The sequence below is a fragment of the Camelina sativa genome, chromosome 14 (assembly GCF_000633955.1).
Source record: "Camelina sativa cultivar DH55 chromosome 14, Cs, whole genome shotgun sequence".
NCBI classification, from domain to species: domain Eukaryota; kingdom Viridiplantae; phylum Streptophyta; class Magnoliopsida; order Brassicales; family Brassicaceae; genus Camelina; species Camelina sativa.
The window spans coordinates 903,839-922,446 of record NC_025698.1 but is presented as its reverse complement, the minus strand read 5'-3'; the positions used below and the strand labels follow the sequence as shown (position 1 = coordinate 922,446).

At 35.4% G+C, this 18,608-nt stretch overlaps 6 protein-coding genes across 8 annotated transcripts; all 6 read left to right on the top strand.

Moving 5' to 3' along the window:
* On the top strand, nucleotides 23-2,731 carry LOC104738787 (glutathione S-transferase F4-like). 3 transcript variants are annotated; one of them, XM_010458991.2, is made up of 7 exons: nucleotides 28-101; nucleotides 255-311; nucleotides 447-585; nucleotides 1,185-1,433; nucleotides 1,562-1,704; nucleotides 1,961-2,009; nucleotides 2,096-2,731. In XM_010458991.2, the coding sequence occupies exons 4-7, from the start codon at nucleotides 1,364-1,366 to the stop codon at nucleotides 2,566-2,568; spliced, it is 735 nt and encodes a 244-aa protein (XP_010457293.1). In that variant the 5' UTR covers nucleotides 28-101; nucleotides 255-311; nucleotides 447-585; nucleotides 1,185-1,363; the 3' UTR covers nucleotides 2,569-2,731. The 3 variants fall into 3 exon arrangements, with proteins under 3 accessions (XP_010457294.1, XP_010457293.1, XP_010457295.1); XM_010458992.1 differs by lacking the exon at nucleotides 1,961-2,009 and having other exon boundaries at nucleotides 23-101; nucleotides 2,098-2,731; XM_010458993.1 differs by lacking the exons at nucleotides 28-101; nucleotides 255-311; nucleotides 447-585; nucleotides 1,185-1,433 and having other exon boundaries at nucleotides 1,574-1,704; nucleotides 2,083-2,731.
* On the top strand, nucleotides 3,262-4,588 carry LOC104738785 (glutathione S-transferase F6-like). The gene is made up of 3 exons (XM_010458990.2): nucleotides 3,262-3,667; nucleotides 3,750-3,798; nucleotides 3,965-4,588. Exons 1-3 carry the CDS (start codon nucleotides 3,518-3,520, stop codon nucleotides 4,390-4,392), a joined length of 627 nt encoding a protein of 208 aa, XP_010457292.1. The 5' UTR covers nucleotides 3,262-3,517; the 3' UTR covers nucleotides 4,393-4,588.
* LOC104743127 (glutathione S-transferase F6-like) lies at nucleotides 5,738-6,716 on the top strand (the record flags this gene model as incomplete). The annotated part of the gene is made up of 3 exons (XM_010464239.2): nucleotides 5,738-5,776; nucleotides 5,859-5,907; nucleotides 6,074-6,716. Coding segments are annotated over 3 exons (516 nt in total), but the record flags the coding sequence as incomplete, so codon positions are not given.
* Nucleotides 8,209-9,430, top strand: LOC104738784 (glutathione S-transferase F6-like). The gene is made up of 3 exons (XM_010458989.2): nucleotides 8,209-8,439; nucleotides 8,526-8,574; nucleotides 8,802-9,430. The coding sequence occupies exons 1-3, from the start codon at nucleotides 8,290-8,292 to the stop codon at nucleotides 9,227-9,229; spliced, it is 627 nt and encodes a 208-aa protein (XP_010457291.1). The 5' UTR covers nucleotides 8,209-8,289; the 3' UTR covers nucleotides 9,230-9,430.
* LOC104738783 (protein LOW PSII ACCUMULATION 1, chloroplastic) lies at nucleotides 9,934-12,550 on the top strand. The gene is made up of 9 exons (XM_010458988.2): nucleotides 9,934-10,274; nucleotides 10,461-10,564; nucleotides 10,681-10,816; nucleotides 10,906-11,137; nucleotides 11,222-11,379; nucleotides 11,467-11,655; nucleotides 11,748-11,848; nucleotides 11,955-12,051; nucleotides 12,228-12,550. The coding sequence occupies exons 1-9, from the start codon at nucleotides 10,002-10,004 to the stop codon at nucleotides 12,300-12,302; spliced, it is 1,365 nt and encodes a 454-aa protein (XP_010457290.1). The 5' UTR covers nucleotides 9,934-10,001; the 3' UTR covers nucleotides 12,303-12,550.
* Nucleotides 13,669-14,299, top strand: LOC104738782 (protein RALF-like 1). Its single transcript, XM_010458987.1, has one exon. It carries the CDS (start codon nucleotides 13,772-13,774, stop codon nucleotides 14,129-14,131), a length of 360 nt encoding a protein of 119 aa, XP_010457289.1. The 5' UTR covers nucleotides 13,669-13,771; the 3' UTR covers nucleotides 14,132-14,299.

Here is an 18,608-nt window from a genome sequence, read left to right as displayed (position 1 = left end):
TGCATGAAAGGATTTTTTACAGTTTTGGGAAACAGAGAGAATTACACAGTCTCTCGCTGATGATTTGCTTTCACCAAATTAGTAGAAGAGCCTTCGATAATGTAAGTTTCTAATTTTGATGTATGATCTAATAATCTATCTCTAACTACCCTAATTAATCAATGTTGATATCTTTCAATTCGATTGAGTTTTTTTTTTTTTTTTTTGTGTGTGTTTAACGTACGTGATTAATCATCTTCTTTTCTTTTTATCAGCTTACAAGTTAAGATGATCTTTCTGAAAGCATTCTCGGAGCCCAACAATAATGAAGAGTATATATATTTCTCTACCTGAATCATGAGGATTTAGTTTATGTTGAACTGAGTGAACGTTTCCATCTGTCTGCAGTTTGGAAATCTTCCATATGGTTTTATTAGTGCTAGCTAACACAAAATATCATCTCTTAGGATTCTTCACTCAACGACGTGGAAAGCGAAAGCGGCAAGGAATAAAGTCACCCCGTGTTTCTTCAATCACGCACGACTAATGATTCTGTTAATCAGATGAAAATATCAATGTCTCGTATATATCACAAAGCAGAGGAAGGTATTGCTTTCTTTAATTTCCCTTTTCTCTATTTTTTTTAACCTTTTTAATTATTGATTTTTTTCCAAACAAAAAAAGAAAGTTTTTTTCTCGTCTCGTTCTCAGATTTTTAAATTAAATTTAAAGAATACTATATTTAAGTAATTGTTTTTAAAATATTTTTTTTTTTAAAAGTTTTCAAACTTGAGTGTTACATTTAAATGGGTTGAAAACAAACTGGATTCTGCATCCCGTCCCATCCTACGGGTCTGTAAGTTTGGTGTTGTGAGTTCAACATATTTATACGTATTTTATTATAAATCGTTTTAAAAAAATTGTTTTTAAACTTAAGTAAGTTATGGTAGGCAAAAAAAGAATATTTAGAACCTAAATACTTAGAATGATAAAATAAAATAAAAATCTTGTTGCAATAAAATTGTTTTTTCCCAATAATAAATTTGAATATGAAATTGTTGTTTAGTGTAATAACAACTATAACTGTAATGATAATACAAAAATAACAACTATTACTGTAATGATAATACAATAATTGTTGAATACAAGGAGATTTTTGTTTAATAAACAAAAAAATTAGATACTTAGTTTATGTTGTACCACAGGAACAAATTATCTCTTGATTCCCAAGGAAGGTGGACTCTTTACGTGCGTCCCAGGGAAAAAAATATATCAAAATGTTCCTCTTTTGTATTGCAAAAGAAAAGGCATATAACTTTGGTGTATATATTTGGGTTTATCGAGGAGCTTTACATGCAAAAACAAGTCTATCATCTATATATACATGGATTGCTTACACATAGTGTTCAAGTTATTGCCAAACTGGAAGCGTGAGGCAGAAGTAAAAAAGCTCGGTAAGATTAATAGTATTATAGGTTTTGATTTTCAGTAATATCTTCCTAGATTGACTTCAAGTAAGAATAGAACAGGATGCGTGGTTTCACATTATTCTGATTTTTGTTTTCCAAATTCTTCATTGCAGGTTACAAGGTTCATGGCGATCCTTTCTCAACCAACACAAGGCGTGTCCTCGCTGTTCTCCATGAGAAAGGACTCTCTTACGAACCCATTACCGTCAAATTGCAAACCGGTGAACACAAAAGTGAACATTTCCTCGCTCTCAACGTAAGTACTTATATCACATAATTGAAATATCGTTATTTCAAGGTGAGACTACACAACTGTAGAGTGTAGATAGATTACTTGTCACTCAAATCTAGGTTATATGCTCCAGTTCCACTATGCCTATATATATCGATCATGTTCTGAAGTTTTAATCCTTGTATAGATCGAATGATCAACACATAAATGAATTTGTTATATAGCAAGGTTTTGATTCTCGCCTAGGGCTTAACTTTTACCACTGGTGTTATTGATGCAGCCATTTGGTCAAGTCCCCGTTTTTGAAGATAGAAATGTTAAGCTGTCCGGTGAATTTAGTCTTACACACTAATCAACAACAACCTGACCAAATTTTTTTGTATTTAGCTAATAGATTTTGAGTTTTTCCTTCTAGAGTCTCGGGCCATCACACAATACATCGCATATGTTCATAGCCCAAGAGGCACACAGCTTTTGAATCTTCAAAGCCACGAGACAATGGCAATACTGACAATGTGTATGGAAATCGAAGCTCATCAGTTTGATCCACCCGCATCGAAACTCACTTGGGAACAAGTCATTAAGCCTCTCTACGGTCTAGAGACTGACCATACGGTTGTCAAAGAGAACGAGGCTAATCTAGAGAAGGTTCTAAATGTCTACGAGAAACGACTCCAAGAATCTAGATTCTTGGCTTGTAATAGCTTTACTTTGGTTGATCTCCATCACCTACCAAATATACAATACCTTTTGGGAACTCCAACGAAAAGATTGTTCGAAAATCGACCTAAAGTCCATAAGTGGGTGGATGAGATTACGAGTAGAGAGGCTTGGAAGATGGCTTGCGATCAAGAGAAATCTTGGTTTAATAAGCAGAGGAGGAACTAAATAAAAGCAGAAGTGAAATTTGTGTGTCAGTGTGTTTGGGTCCTTTGTAAGCTTGTGCTACGCAGTTGAATCTTTGTTAAGATGCTTCATTGCTTTGTGTTTGGTTTGTAAATATGTTTGATGTAGTATATAAATAAAGAACAAAAAAGCATCGTTTATGAGAGAATATGGATTTGAAATTAAAATACACACAACAAACCAAAAGATAAACATGCACTTTTTCATAATTAAACTTTTGCAAATTTCGGTGAACAAATTCTCAAATTCATGTTTAAATGGTAATATCTCTTTTGGTCTCCTATTAGAGAAATCGATCGTACTTAGTAGAATAATTAGTAACCATTGGTTAGTTACTTTATATAATTTAGCCACCAATTTGATTCAACATGATTGATATTTTATTGACCCCTAGTTTGGATACTGTCGAAAGTGTGAAAGGGAGATTATTAGCTTCATTTAATGTTTTTTTTTTTTTTTTGCATAATCTTTCATCCTTCTAGAGAGTGAAATATTTCGTGAGACATCGACGACAAATCTTCCACCCAACGATCCAAATAATCTGAACATCCAACGATCAACGTGAACTCAAACTTTGACTAGTAGATGAATGAATGACTACTCTTGTGGTCGTTATCATGTGGTGGTTGTTTTTTTCTCTCATTATAATGTTTTTATAATTCATATGAACGTCATACTAAACTTGAACCAATAGAAACGGCGAATCATACACTACTCAGCTTGACTTTTTAAATAATCCTCTTTAACAAATTCAGAGTATTCAAGCTTGGTGGCGCCGAGGATTTCGTTTTGTTTTTGTTTATTCACTAAGTTACTCTGTTTCGGTTGTATAAATAAACTCCCCCGTTCGTTGATTTATTTTCATCAAACATAAAGATCTCTCTACTACTACTCTAATACATCTCTAACAACACCAAAAACAGCATTTAACATGTCAGGAATCAAAGTTTTCGGCCACCCTGCTTCCACAGCCACGAGAAGAGTTCTCATCGCCTTGCACGAGAAGAATCTCGACTTTGAGTTCGTTCATATCGAGCTCAAAGATGGTGAACACAAGAAAGAGCCTTTCATCCTCCGCAACGTGAGTACATATAATACTGTCAGGAATTTAGATGCTGTACTACTGAGTCTTGGTCTGAACTTCTTGAATATTGTTTTTGCAGCCTTTTGGCAAAGTTCCAGCCTTTGAAGATGGAGACTTCAAGCTTTTTGGTAAATCAGCAAAACATTTAAACTTTAGTAGACCTAATCTATTTTAGGAACTTGGTTCGGTTATGGTTATTCAATTTTGGTTAAGTCTCTCAAATTATGTTTTTGATTATTGCAATTAAAGAAACCGTCTGAAACATCTCTTACCTTCTTTTTTTTGGTTGGGCAGAATCAAGAGCAATTACTCAATACATAGCACATAATTTCGCAGACAAAGGAAACAACCTTCTCTCAGCCGGCAAGGACATGGCGATCGTAGCCATGGGAATAGAAATCGAATCGCATGAGTTTGACCCAGTTGGCTCAAAGCTTGTGTGGGAGCAAGTCCTCAAGCCGTTGTACGGTATGACCACAGACAAAGCCGTCGTTGAAGAAGAGGAGGCTAAGTTAGCCAAAGTCCTCGATGTTTACGAATACAGGCTTGGTGGGTCTAAGTATTTGGCTGCTGATCACTTTACTTTGGTCGATCTTCACACCATCCCTGTGATTCAATACTTGCTTGGTACTCCAAGTAAGAAACTCTTCGACGAGCGTACACATGTCAGTGCTTGGGTTGCTGACATCACTTCTAGGCCTTCCGCTCAGAAGGTTCTCTAAGTGAAATCCAAATGTTAATCAGCAGGGATTAATAAAAGTGGCGATGACCTGATTGCCCAATTCTCATAAACTCTGTGTTTCTTTTTGTGTGTGTTTTCCCTTTTCGTGTGTACTCTGTTTTTCTTTGCTACCGAGTGATTGGTTTGAATGTAACCTTCAATATTCAATAAAAGAGTCTTTAATGAATAAAAAAAAATATCTTCGTTATCTTAAAATTAAGCTACTAATTTAGTAGTGTTGATCTCATTCTTGAATATTGACTTTTTTATTCTTCCAATTCTTGAAAGTTGACTTGAGACTTCCTTTTTTTTGCATTGTAAAGGTAGAAATAGACCGTTGACTTTTAAATATGAAGGTGTATTTTAAAGCTTCATATTCAGACAAAGACACTTCTGCTACTCATCAAGTTACTAATCCCATTCGTTAATCGATTCCAAACCTTCTGTGATGATGGCAAGCTTCAGTCAAATGACAAAGAAAGGAAAGCAGACCTCCGAACGCGCTGCACAGTCCACGATGTTAATTATCTTTTTGGCGTAACTGGCACCAGTAAAAAAGTTCATAGATAATAATATTGAAAGAGGTTGGAAGTTGAATATACTTTTCCGGAATAAAACAGAGCAACATATACAAAACTAAGCGTTTGTACAAAGTTAGGGTTTTTTTTTCTTTTTTTAGAAGCGTATAATAAGAAAATTGAATGGCTGTGGGTTACAGCTCCGTCTCGAACCCTAATTCGATGGCTACCCTTTTCAATTCTCGCCGGAATTGGGATTTCCATCTCCTTGTTTTCGCTTCCTCTGCTTCTCCGTCTCCGTCGTAAAACTGCTGGGTACAAGATTTATCGGTACCCTTACTCCACATACATACAAGGCGTGTCCTCGCCGTTCTCCACGAGCGAACGAGAAAGGTCTCTCTTACGATCCCATCACCGTCGAGTCCAAAGCCGCTGACTATTAGAAGCCACGTTTAACGTTTTCGCCTCTCTACTTGGATTACTTGTTCTTTACAAATTTAGGTCTTAACTAGAGTTTCTGTCTAAACTCTTTATTAATTTAGAGATGAATTATCACCTACTAATTAGTTAGTTACTTGTATATCAAGTTTGTTACATCTTAGGTCTTTTAGTTTAACAGTGTGTTTATTGAATTATTGATGTAACCATTTGGTCAATCCCAGTATTCATACACTTACGACTAATTAATCTGATTGAGTTTGATCCACTCGCATCAATATTCAATACTGATCTGGGAGCAATCCATTAAGCGAATGAAACCAAATAAGGCGAAGCTAAAAGAAAGTTCTAGATAAACGACTCAAAAAAGTATAGCTTATTGGCTAGTAATNTGGTGAACACAAGAAAGAGCCTTTCATCCTCCGCAACGTGAGTACATATAATACTGTCAGGAATTTAGATGCTGTACTACTGAGTCTTGGTCTGAACTTCTTGAATATTGTTTTTGCAGCCTTTTGGCAAAGTTCCAGCCTTTGAAGATGGAGACTTCAAGCTTTTTGGTAAATCAGCAAAACATTTAAACTTTAGTAGACCTAATCTATTTTAGGAACTTGGTTCGGTTATGGTTATTCAATTTTGGTTAAGTCTCTCAAATTATGTTTTTGATTATTGCAATTAAAGAAACCGTCTGAAACATCTCTTACCTTCTTTTTTTTGGTTGGGCAGAATCAAGAGCAATTACTCAATACATAGCACATAATTTCGCAGACAAAGGAAACAACCTTCTCTCAGCCGGAAAGGACATGGCGATCGTAGCCATGGGAATAGAAATCGAATCGCATGAGTTTGACCCAGTTGGCTCAAAGCTTGTGTGGGAGCAAGTCCTCAAGCCGTTGTACGGTATGACCACAGACAAAGCCGTCGTTGAAGAAGAGGAGGCTAAGTTAGCCAAAGTCCTCGATGTTTACGAATACAGGCTTGGTGGGTCTAAGTATTTGGCTGCTGATCACTTTACTTTGGTCGATCTTCACACCATCCCTGTGATTCAATACTTGCTTGGTACTCCAAGTAAGAAACTCTTCGACGAGCGTACACATGTCAGTGCTTGGGTTGCTGACATCACTTCTAGGCCTTCCGCTCAGAAGGTTCTCTAAGTGAAATCCAAATGTTAATCAGCAGGGATTAATAAAAGTGGCGATGACCTGATTGCCCAATTCTCATAAACTCTGTGTTTCTTTTTGTGTGTGTTTTCCCTTTTCGTGTGTACTCTGTTTTTCTTTGCTACCGAGTGATTGGTTTGAATGTAACCTTCAATATTCAATAAAAGAGTCTTTAATGAATAAAAAAAAATATCTTCGTTATCTTAAAATTAAGCTACTAATTTAGTAGTGTTGATCTCATTCTTGAATATTGACTTTTTTATTCTTCCAATTCTTGAAAGTTGACTTGAGACTTCCTTTTTTTTGCATTGTAAAGGTAGAAATAGACCGTTGACTTTTAAATATGAAGGTGTATTTTAAAGCTTCATATTCAGACAAAGACACTTCTGCTACTCATCAAGTTACTAATCCCATTCGTTAATCGATTCCAAACCTTCTGTGATGATGGCAAGCTTCAGTCAAATGACAAAGAAAGGAAAGCAGACCTCCGAACGCGCTGCACAGTCCACGATGTTAATTATCTTTTTGGCGTAACTGGCACCAGTAAAAAAGTTCATAGATAATAATATTGAAAGAGGTTGGAAGTTGAATATACTTTTCCGGAATAAAACAGAGCAACATATACAAAACTAAGCGTTTGTACAAAGTTAGGGTTTTTTTTTCTTTTTTTAGAAGCGTATAATAAGAAAATTGAATGGCTGTGGGTTACAGCTCCGTCTCGAACCCTAATTCGATGGCTACCCTTTTCAATTCTCGCCGGAATTGGGATTTCCATCTCCTTGTTTTCGCTTCCTCTGCTTCTCCGTCTCCGTCGTAAAACTGCTGGGTACAAGATTTATCGGTACCCTTACTCCACATACATACAAGGCGTGTCCTCGCCGTTCTCCACGAGCGAACGAGAAAGGTCTCTCTTACGATCCCATCACCGTCGAGTCCAAAGCCGCTGACTATTAGAAGCCACGTTTAACGTTTTCGCCTCTCTACTTGGATTACTTGTTCTTTACAAATTTAGGTCTTAACTAGAGTTTCTGTCTAAACTCTTTATTAATTTAGAGATGAATTATCACCTACTAATTAGTTAGTTACTTGTATATCAAGTTTGTTACATCTTAGGTCTTTTAGTTTAACAGTGTGTTTATTGAATTATTGATGTAACCATTTGGTCAATCCCAGTATTCATACACTTACGACTAATTAATCTGATTGAGTTTGATCCACTCGCATCAATATTCAATACTGATCTGGGAGCAATCCATTAAGCGAATGAAACCAAATAAGGCGAAGCTAAAAGAAAGTTCTAGATAAACGACTCAAAAAAGTATAGCTTATTGGCTAGTAATAGCTTCACATTGGCTGATCTTCTCGACTCAACGATCCAATTTGATCTAACGAGCCACATGAACCCAACAACGTCAGTCAAACTTTGCTTAGTAGATACAAGACTTTTCTTGTGGTCTTTATCACGCAATGGATAATATTTTTCCTCATATTGTATTTTATTATTATTTATACTATGGCTCTGTCAAAGTTTTAAACCAATAGAAACAGCGAATCATACATTACTCAGCTTGACTTTGAATAATCCTCTTCTTTACAAATTAAGAGTATTCAAGCTTGGTGGCGCCGAGCTATGTTTTTTGTTTTTGTTTATTCACTAAGTTACTCTATTCTAGCTGTATAAATACACTGCCCTATCTGTCTATTTCTTTCATCAACCACAAAGATCTCTCTACTCTTACTTTAAATACATCTCTAAGAACACAAAAAACAGCGCATACACTAATGGCAGGAATCAAAGTTTTCGGTCACCCAGCTTCCACAGCCACGAGAAGAGTTCTCATCGCCCTACACGAGAAGAATCTCGACTTTGAGTTCGTTCATATCGAGCTTAAAGATGGTGAACACAAGAAAGAGCCTTTCATCCATCGCAACGTGAGTAACATACTGTATACTATTGTCATAACAAAAAGATTGTTTCTTTTATAAGATGCTGAAAATCTTGAATATTGTTTTTGCAGCCTTTTGGCAAAGTTCCAGCCTTTGAAGATGGAGACTTCAAGCTTTTTGGTAAATCAGCAAAACACTTTAACTTTAGGCCTTATCTAAATATCTATTACGAACTTGGTTCGGTTATGGTTATCCATGTTGAAATCAGTGTTTTAGAGGTTTTAACCAAATTAATTTCGGTTCGGTTATGGTTATTCAATCTTGGTTAAATCTTTCAAATTATGTTTTTTGATTCTTGCGTTTAAAGAAACCGTCTGAAACACTCAAAATGTTTTTTTCTTGCGCAGAATCAAGAGCAATTACTCAATACATAGCACATAATTTCGCAGACAAAGGAACCGACCTTCTCACACCTGGCAAGGGCATGGCGTTCATAGCCATGGGAATAGAAATCGAAAAAAATGAGTTTGACCCAGTTGGTTCAAAGCTTGTTTGGGAGCAAGTCCTCAAGCCGTTGTACGGTATGACCACAGACAAAGCCGTTGTTGAAGAAGAAGAGGCTAAGTTAGCCAAAGTCCTCGATGTTTACGAACACAGGCTTGGTGAGTCTAAGTATTTGGCTGCTGACCACTTCACTTTGGTCGATCTTCACATCATCCCTGTGATTCAGTACTTGCTTGGTACTCCAACTAAGAAACTCTTCGACGAGCGTACACATGTCAGTGCTTGGGTTGCTGACATCACTTCTAGGCCTTCTGCTCAGAAGGTTCTCTAAATGAGTCAAACTTTTAACCACAAGGTCGAATAAACATGGCGATAAGCTCATTGCCCAAATTCTCATAAACTCTCTTTTTTACTTTTGTGTGTGTTTCCTCTGTTTTTATTTTCGTGTGTACTCTGTTTTGCTCTGCTACGGAGTGATTGGTTTGAATGTAACCTTCAATAAAAGAGTCTTTGATGAATAATAAAAAAGTAATTTGTTATCTTAAAGTTAAGCTACTATATTTAGTGTTGGTCTCATTCGTAGTGTTGACTTTTATACTTCCAATTCTTGAAAGTTGACTTGAGACTGCAATTTTGTCAAGTAAGAATTTTACTGTTGACTTTAAATGCTTCTTAATCTATTGAAGGGCTTAGTTTTCAAATTAGTTAGAGTTTTAAGTTCCATATTGAGACAATAACACATTTTATAAGAATATTACTACACCAACTCCAAACTAGTTCTGCTTCTCATCAATCACTAATCTTAAGACAAACTCCAAATAGTTCTGCTACTTATTAATCACTAATATTCTTCGCTTTCTTAAATCGATTCCAAACCTTATGTGACAATGTCAAGCTTCAAAGTCAACAATCTTTTTTTTTTTTTTTTGATTTTGGGGTGTAATTTGCACCCAAAAAAAAAAGTTGATGGATAATATTCGAAGAAGCTGGAATTAGTTATTATTTCCCGAAATAAAACATAGAGAAAACAAAATAAAGGAAGCGTTTTTAGGATAAAAGTTTGGGGTTTTTTTTCTTTTCTGGGAAGCGCAGAAGAAAATTGAATGGCTGTGGCTACAGCTCCGTCGCTAAACCGCCATTTCCTACGCCGCGTCTCGAACCCTTACTCGAGAGTGAAGAAACGAAGACCATGGCTAACTCCAGGAGACTCTACCCTTTTTTATTCTCGCCGGAATTGGGATTCCCATCTCCTTGTTTTCGCCTCCTCTTCTTCTCCGTCTCCGTCGTCTTCGCCTTCATCTCCAAATTCTCCGACGGATGATCTCACTGCTGAGTCGTGCGTCAACACTGGTCTTGATCTCTTTAAGAGAGGACGGGTAAGTTCTAAATTCGAATTGTGTGTTCTTAGGGTGCATATGTTTCAGTCGCTTTCGTGTGTTCTATGGCTTGACCTTGTATGATTTTGTGATATGGGTATACCTTAATTTAATGAAAGTTAGTTACTTTATGTTGAGGAATAACCTAAGTTTAGACAATACTGTATGTTGGATACTTTCTTTCAGGTCAAAGATGGTCTTGTTAAGTTTGAGACGGCACTGAGTTTGAATCCAAATTCTATCGAGTCACAAGCTGCTTACTATAACAAAGCGTGTTGTCATGCTTACCTGTAAGAACCTCTAACCATGTACCGATGGAAACTACCTTATAATCAATGATTTGGAAGATCCTGATGAGATTCTTTTCTCTTTTGTTTCATCCCTATTGTTTATCTTCTTGAGGTAGGGGTGAAGGAAAAAAAGCTGCTGATTGTTTGAGAATTGCGTTGAGAGATTATAACCTAAAGTTTGCCACGATTCTTAACGATCCTGACTTAGCATCCTTTCGTGCATTACCCGAGTTTAAGGAGCTGCAAGAAGAGGTCTTGTACTCTCTCTCTTTTTGTATATCTTGTTCTTATCCCAAGAAGAATTTTCTCATTGGCAAAAAAGCTTCTTCCGATTGTTTCAGACTAGGTTAGGCGGGGAAGATATTGGCAATAGTTTCCGGAGAGATCTAAAACTTATAAGTGAAGTACGAGCACCGTTTCGTGGTGTTAGAAAGTTCTTTTATTTTGCATTTGCAGCAGCAGCAGGTATCTCAACGTTCTTTACCGTACCAAGACTGATTCAGGCATTTAAAGGCGGTGATGGTGCTCCAGATCTTCTGGAAACTACGGGAAATGCTGCAATTAACATTGGCGGTGAGTCATAAACACAACTTGAATCTTAAAATCCATTTTTTTTGCTCTGTTATGTGAGTAAGCTTTCGGAACAGCAATGTACAGGTATTGTTGTTCTGGTTTCATTATTCCTTTGGGAAAACAAGAAAGAGGAAGAACAAATGGTTCAAATAAATCGAGACGAAACTCTTTCCCGGCTGCCTCTACGTCTGTCAACCAACCGAGTTGTTGAACTTGTGCAGCTAAGGGATACAGTTCGACCGGTGAGTCTTTTATCTCTCTTTGCTGCCTTTAAGTGTTAATCAGCCTTCGAGTTTCTGAATCGGTTAGGTGATTGACACTGTTGTTAGGTTATTCTGGCGGGGAAAAAAGAGACTGTTACACTCGCGATGCAAAAAGCAGATAGGTTCAGAACTGAGCTCCTAAGAAGAGGTGTTCTCTTGGTTCCTGTGGTATTCGGTGAACGTAAAACACCGGTAACCGGAAAAAAAGGCTTTGGGGCTTCTTCAAAGGCAGCTACATCTCTTCCTTCAATTGGGGTAACGAAAAGATTTTGTGTTGGAACAAAAACAAACAAATATTCAACTTCATTCTCATTGTGGTATAGCAATGAATTTTCTTTACTTAATAGGAAGATTTTGATTCACGGGCTCAATCAGTAGTAGCACAATCGAAGCTGAAAGGTGAAATCAGGTTCAAGGCCGAGACTGTTTCGCCTGGTGAATGGGAAAGGTCGAAACTTTCCTCATCGCCTATTTGCTGATCAAAGTTTGATAGAAAAGAGTGGAAAACTTTGTTTTTGAGTATTAAAGGTCGTCTCTGGTTTTGTTTGGTTCAGGTGGATAAGAGATCAACAGACATCTGAAGGAGTTGACCCAGGTGATGATGTGTACATTATACTGCGGTTAGATGGTCGAGTCCGCAGATCGGGTAGAGTAAGTTTTATCTAAAACCCTAACCTCTCTTGGTTTCTCATGTTCAAAAATGGTTCCTTCAGGGTTCTTGAATGATGAATACTTTTGGTTATTGGTCGATATATATATGCATTGGTTTTGATGCGGTTTTGTGGATCTTAGATGTAAGAAAGAAAAAAAAAACTCTTCTTTTTCAGGGGATGCCGGACTGGGCAGAGATATCGCAGGAGTTGCCGCCGATGGATGACATGCTCAGTAAGTTAGAAAGATGAAGCTTTCTTACGTATCGTATCTTCCTAAAAGTAAAAAACCTAGAAGAGACTAGCGAGAGCTCGTAGGAGAAGAAAAGGCCTGTACTTTTTGTTGGTGTTCACAAGTCCACATGAGATTGATACTTGTATTTATATATGTGAACAACAGTTTCTACATATTTTAAAAAGAAACTATTTTGTATCATTTCGGTAACTTCTCTCTTAATTGAGTCACTGATGAACGAATTACATGTAGGTTTAAGCTTAAACCTATTGATTTTCTTTTTGTTTTAATGATCTTTTTATGCACGAGCGGGTCCATTTGAACTAAAGATGTCATATGATACGTATGAAACGCGTTGATTCGGTGAGACAGAAAAATTGGGATATATGAATTGCAATTATAATTTTTTTACTTCTATCAACAATTTATATTATTAAAGGTTCGGTAAACCAAACCGGAGGAAATTACACTAATAATTTTCTAATGCATGATTTATTTAGAAAGTGCCAGTCTAATTCTCGATTATTTTAGTTAAAAATGGGGGTTAGGTTTTTTCTTTGTTTTTGTTGGGATAACGATGTCCCAACTCGTTTTTATGGTTGTTGAGAAGGGAAAACGAATCAAGGTTTTCGTCGGTTCAATATTCGTATTTTATTTCTTTACAAAGCGAACCATGATGACTTTGAATACATATACGTATTTAGAATTCAGTTGTTAAATAGTTGGTGCTTAATACTAAGTAGACTCTTCGTTATAGTAGACATAGTATAAAAAAAAACTAAATGATCTTGTTTGACTTATGATCGATGTTTAGTGAATGATAATAACAAAAATCAGATAGTGAATACTCAATTATCTAAAAGAGAAGTAAGAGTAATTGTGCATCCAAATATGAATGAAGAAAACAATTATGCCCCTTTATGTCATCTAGATTCAGTGCTTTCAGATCATTAAAAAAAAAATGTTGATTATGAAAGATTATGAAAAGTCAAATGGATAATGAGAAAAGATTTGAACTCTCAAATATATCAAATCGTTTTGGCTCAATTGGTGTCGGACTGTCGGTTTTAACAAATATTCAACCACTCCCAACAATTCTCCATTACTTAATCATAATCTGCACAATCTTTTCTAATTTCATTGTCAAGTGGCATTTCTGCTAATATCGCCAAATACCTAAATAATAATATTATTTTCAAATACTTATATTTCATCTACACAAAGTTATTTCTCCAAATCGAACCTCGTTGAAAAAAGAAAAAAAAACGTTACTAGCATTTCGATTAAAAAACATTTTCCTCATTCTATGCTTTCTTTCTTAAAAAAAACCTTATATAATAAGAAGACAAAAAGAAAAAAGAAAGCTTCAACCACTAACAAAAACCAAAAACTGAGTCCACGCCACCATGTATATATAAGCATTAACTTAAGCAAGAATGAGATAACACAATAGAAGAATCCCAAAAAACGAAGAAAGACCAAAAAAATGGCCAAATCTTTTACCCTTATGATACTCATCTTCTTCATCGTGATGATAATCTCTTCACCTCCGATCCAAGCCGGCTTCACCAATGACCTCGACGGTCTAGAGTGGGCAACGAGCGGAGTCCATGGCTCAGGCTGTCACGGTTCAATAGCAGAGTGTATCGGGGCAGAGGAAGAAGAAATGGATTCAGAGATCAATAGAAGAATATTAGCGACCACAAAATACATAAGCTATCAGTCGTTGAGACGGAACAGCGTGCCTTGTTCTAGAAGAGGTGCGTCTTATTACAATTGTCAGAACGGAGCTCAAGCTAATCCTTACAGTCGTGGTTGCAGCGCAATTGCTCGTTGCAGGAGTTAAAACTCTACAAAACAATGATACAAAAACTATATATCTTCTTGATTTATATGTTTTCTTTAATTTATCCTCATAGGTTGTATTTTGGATTTGAATGTGAATAATGCTGGGTTTTATAGGATCCATGAAGTGTTTTTAATATTTAATATAATCTTTAAAAATATTCATGTCTTCGCAAAATATTATATCAAAGATTTGTATACTAGTAAAGACCTATGCTTTAATCAAACCGGGTTGATTTGTATATGCCTTGAAGTGTTTGATTCGAATTAAATCTTCCAATATTCATTCGTGCATGTCTCTCTTTCTGTATAATAGTTTAGACCTATGTTTTTATCAAACCGGTTTCGTTTGTACGTATAACCTCACCAGTAAAGTCAAACCGGTTTAACATGATTAAGCACACAAGTGACCAACTCTCAACCTAACCCCTTAACAACAACTCTCAACTCTCGGCGCGTTTGCTGGAATTATATACGTTGGCGAATTTGTTTTTTAAAATCAGTATTTACATATACTGTATATTGGTTTTGAACCAAATCAAAATTAACCATTATTGAGTTGAACCGAACCTATCGTAAGAAATTGGTTTCATCCATGATAGCAATGTTTTTTTGTTTTCTTCAAAGGTTTCAGAAATTGAAAAATGGTTAAATGTGAATCCATTATTATTTATGGACTTGGGAACCTGAAAGAAACAAGAAAACCAACATAAGAGTGTTTAAGTTAAACAAAGGAACGCGTGATACGTTTCTGAAACTGGTTCACCAAATTCCCCAACATTTCTAAATATTAATCCATGCCAGACATTATTTATTAAAACAACCCAAGAATTTGGTTCTTCTTGTCTACGTAATAGTTTGTTTGTTTTGTCAATCATTTGCTATCTACAAAGAGATACATTTTTTTTTTTTTGGAAATCCAGCTTTTATAACGAGGAGAAAATTATCTTAATAATAAAATATAGTTGAACTGTCCGTAAGGACCATAACCAACATCAGTTAAATAAATATTTATTTTCTAGCAAATTGAATTGCATAGACTGATAGACGCTATAAAACTAGTGTTTTCGGAATCATCAGAACAATCGCTTTCGTCAGTTAACATTGTTACATGTATTCATCGCAGCAACATTCTATTTCCACATTTTCAGTCACCATTATAATTCCTTTTCTTATGACTTGTTGGATTTGAATGGGCCGAGTCTTAAAGGGAAACCACACTAATTATGAGCAACTCATTACTCTAGTGGAGATGGTCTTAGACTCTATCTATCTATCAAATCATAGAAATAAATCGCGGAAAACACGTTTAAAAGGGGTTATTGGTTCTATGATTTTAGTGGATTTGTAAATCCAAACAAAAATCATGTGTTATTCAATCATAAATTTTAAAATACTTATCAAATTTATGTGTTATTGGTTCTATGATTTACAAATACTTGTTAAAATCCCATGTTATTCATTTAATGATTTGTTTTTAGATTTCAAAATCCACATTATGTTTTTAATGTATTTTAATGGATTTGAAAGTGTAAAATAGAAGAATTCAAATCCAAGGATAAAACATGTTATTTCAAAATCTATGTGTTTTGATTTTTAGAATTTACAATTCCATATGGATTTAGAAATCACCTAAATAATGGAAATAAGAACATATGAATTTTGAAATAATATGTTTTATCCTTGGATTTGAATTCTTCTATTTTACACTTTCAAATTCATTCAAATCTATTCAAATCCATTTAAAACATAATTTGGATTTAGAAATCCAAAAACAAATCAATAAATAAATAACATGAGATTTTAACAAGTATTTGTAAATCATATAACCAATAACACATAATTTTGATAAGTATTTTAAAATCAATGATTGAATAACACATGATTTTTGTTTAGATTTCCAAATCCATTAAAATCATAGAACCAATAACCCTACCTAAGTTTTATTCCACTAGAAAAGACCCCACTTAGAATTTCAATAAGTATGTCCGAAAATTTGCCAAAGGCAGTGACGGAGGACCAAAGTAGCCTTTCTTCCCCAAGAACATTGCAATACAAGGACGAACCAGGCGATGATCAAAGCCATCAGAAACAAGGCACACAAAAGATTCATGTTACAGCCCGAGTCTCCTCCGGCGTATCCTTTTTCATCATTATTCAAGACGATTCTTGTAAAATAATCTAACGAAGAAAGCACAATTCAAAGTGAGAGNTATTCATTTAATGATTTGTTTTTAGATTTCAAAATCCACATTATGTTTTTAATGTATTTTAATGGATTTGAAAGTGTAAAATAGAAGAATTCAAATCCAAGGATAAAACATGTTATTTCAAAATCTATGTGTTTTGATTTTTAGAATTTACAATTCCATATGGATTTAGAAATCACCTAAATAATGGAAATAAGAACATATGAATTTTGAAATAATATGTTTTATCCTTGGATTTGAATTCTTCTATTTTACACTTTCAAATTCATTCAAATCTATTCAAATCCATTTAAAACATAATTTGGATTTAGAAATCCAAAAACAAATCAATAAATAAATAACATGAGATTTTAACAAGTATTTGTAAATCATATAACCAATAACACATAATTTTGATAAGTATTTTAAAATCAATGATTGAATAACACATGATTTTTGTTTAGATTTCCAAATCCATTAAAATCATAGAACCAATAACCCTACCTAAGTTTTATTCCACTAGAAAAGACCCCACTTAGAATTTCAATAAGTATGTCCGAAAATTTGCCAAAGGCAGTGACGGAGGACCAAAGTAGCCTTTCTTCCCCAAGAACATTGCAATACAAGGACGAACCAGGCGATGATCAAAGCCATCAGAAACAAGGCACACAAAAGATTCATGTTACAGCCCGAGTCTCCTCCGGCGTATCCTTTTTCATCATTATTCAAGACGATTCTTGTAAAATAATCTAACGAAGAAAGCACAATTCAAAGTGAGAGAGAGATATTACTCTTGAGACCTACTTCGCTCAATCAAGGGATTAGAATAATCTCTTGTTTTGATGAATTTAATTGAATCAACACAATGAAGGATTGAGAAAAATCTCTTTTTGTTAATGAACAAAAGCTGCACCAAAATCTTAAAACCCCAAATGTTGGAACACGTCACATGGGTTTTGTCCACCTACATTTACATATCCATTCTTGCTAAGCATCTGACGTGGCACATTTTCAGTCACCATTTATAATTCCTTTTCTTATGACTTGTTGGATTAGAATGGGCCGGGTCTGATACGTTTTGCTTATAGAAATGGATATGATAGATTATAGAACTGGAATTACAAAAGAAACTGAGGATTTTGTTAATGGAGCTCCTCCCACTCCCCCTAAAAGACCTCACCAAATACTCGATAACCCTCTCTCACTCTCTCAGACCTTATATATAGACATAGACTTAAGAAAATAACCTAAACCAACCATGGTTAACTCTCATAACAAACCATGGTTAAGTTAAACTTAAGTAAATATTATTATTCATTTTCACTGCTTCTATCAATACTCCTACCTTTGAAAACAACCTTGTCCTCAAGGTTGAGATGAGAAAACTACTTAGCCAATCCCTTTTTTTGAGCTTCCATGAACATTCAAAATCTGGCAGCACTTCCCACTTTACCAACAACTCTTCATGCTCTGTTCTCAGATTGTCTCTGATTCTTGATTCACTTGATCTCAAGAAATCAATTCCCACCCTTTGAATATCAAGTGGCACCAGAAGTTTCGTCACAGAATGTCCCTTACTTTGAAGCTTGCATCCCATAACCACTCCAAATTCAGTTATTGATACATCCATGTTCAGCAGTAGAAGTCTCTCTTGATATTCTTCCTTGTGATTGTTCTTAAAACTCTCCAAGTTAAGAAACCTTTCTTTCTTATTATGTTTCTCTCTGAAGATCCAGAACAAATGACCAAATATAGTCTTCAAGTCCTTTATAGTCCTGTCCAGCTTCTTGGTTACTTGCTCTTCGTCTCTCCTAGACACATAATTCTTTACTTTTCCCACATACGACATAATCATCTTCATCATCCAGTTCTTAGCCTTTCCAGACATTCCCACGCTCCAAACAATATGTCGTATAAGTACAAATGCGTGTAGATGACGGGAACTATTCAGCAAAGCATCCTCTTTTTGAAGCCTACTGCACATTAGGTATACATCTCCAGCAAAATCATATCTGCTTGTAACTCTTAACAGAAACATCATCTCACACACATAGTTTCTGTTCTTCACCTCCTTTGTTTTCTTCGTCCTCCTGTGATTGATCTCTGTTGATTTAGGAGGTTTCCTCCTTCACTTCAATCTGAAGATCTGGTCAACAATCACTCTCATTTTAAGAACGTCTCTACCTTCTTCTTGTGTTTTTGTCCAAACTTGTGTCTCCTGCTGCTAGTCCCAAACATCTTCTCATTGGCTGTTTCGACTCCCATTATCATCACATCACTGACCACTTG

Excerpts from the sequence above, each read along its gene's own strand:
- LOC104738787 (XM_010458991.2), top strand. The coding sequence starts at position 1,364 with ATGGATTGCTTACACATAGTGTTCAAGTTATTGCCAAACTGGAAGCGT. Across the intron at positions 1,705-1,960 it reads AACATTTCCTCGCTCTCAAC|CCATTTGGTCAAGTCCCCGT; the intron begins GTAAGTACTTAT and ends TTATTGATGCAG. Across the intron at positions 2,010-2,095 it reads TAGAAATGTTAAGCTGTCCG|AGTCTCGGGCCATCACACAA; the intron begins GTGAATTTAGTC and ends TTTTCCTTCTAG.
- LOC104738785 (XM_010458990.2), top strand. The coding sequence starts at position 3,518 with ATGTCAGGAATCAAAGTTTTCGGCCACCCTGCTTCCACAGCCACGAGA. Across the intron at positions 3,668-3,749 it reads AGCCTTTCATCCTCCGCAAC|CCTTTTGGCAAAGTTCCAGC; the intron begins GTGAGTACATAT and ends TTGTTTTTGCAG. Across the intron at positions 3,799-3,964 it reads TGGAGACTTCAAGCTTTTTG|AATCAAGAGCAATTACTCAA; the intron begins GTAAATCAGCAA and ends TTGGTTGGGCAG.
- LOC104738784 (XM_010458989.2), top strand. The coding sequence starts at position 8,290 with ATGGCAGGAATCAAAGTTTTCGGTCACCCAGCTTCCACAGCCACGAGA. Across the intron at positions 8,440-8,525 it reads AGCCTTTCATCCATCGCAAC|CCTTTTGGCAAAGTTCCAGC; the intron begins GTGAGTAACATA and ends TTGTTTTTGCAG. Across the intron at positions 8,575-8,801 it reads TGGAGACTTCAAGCTTTTTG|AATCAAGAGCAATTACTCAA; the intron begins GTAAATCAGCAA and ends TTTCTTGCGCAG.
- LOC104738783 (XM_010458988.2), top strand. The coding sequence starts at position 10,002 with ATGGCTGTGGCTACAGCTCCGTCGCTAAACCGCCATTTCCTACGCCGC. Across the intron at positions 10,275-10,460 it reads ATCTCTTTAAGAGAGGACGG|GTCAAAGATGGTCTTGTTAA; the intron begins GTAAGTTCTAAA and ends ACTTTCTTTCAG. Across the intron at positions 11,380-11,466 it reads TAAGGGATACAGTTCGACCG|GTTATTCTGGCGGGGAAAAA; the intron begins GTGAGTCTTTTA and ends CACTGTTGTTAG.
- LOC104738782 (XM_010458987.1), top strand. The coding sequence starts at position 13,772 with ATGGCCAAATCTTTTACCCTTATGATACTCATCTTCTTCATCGTGATG.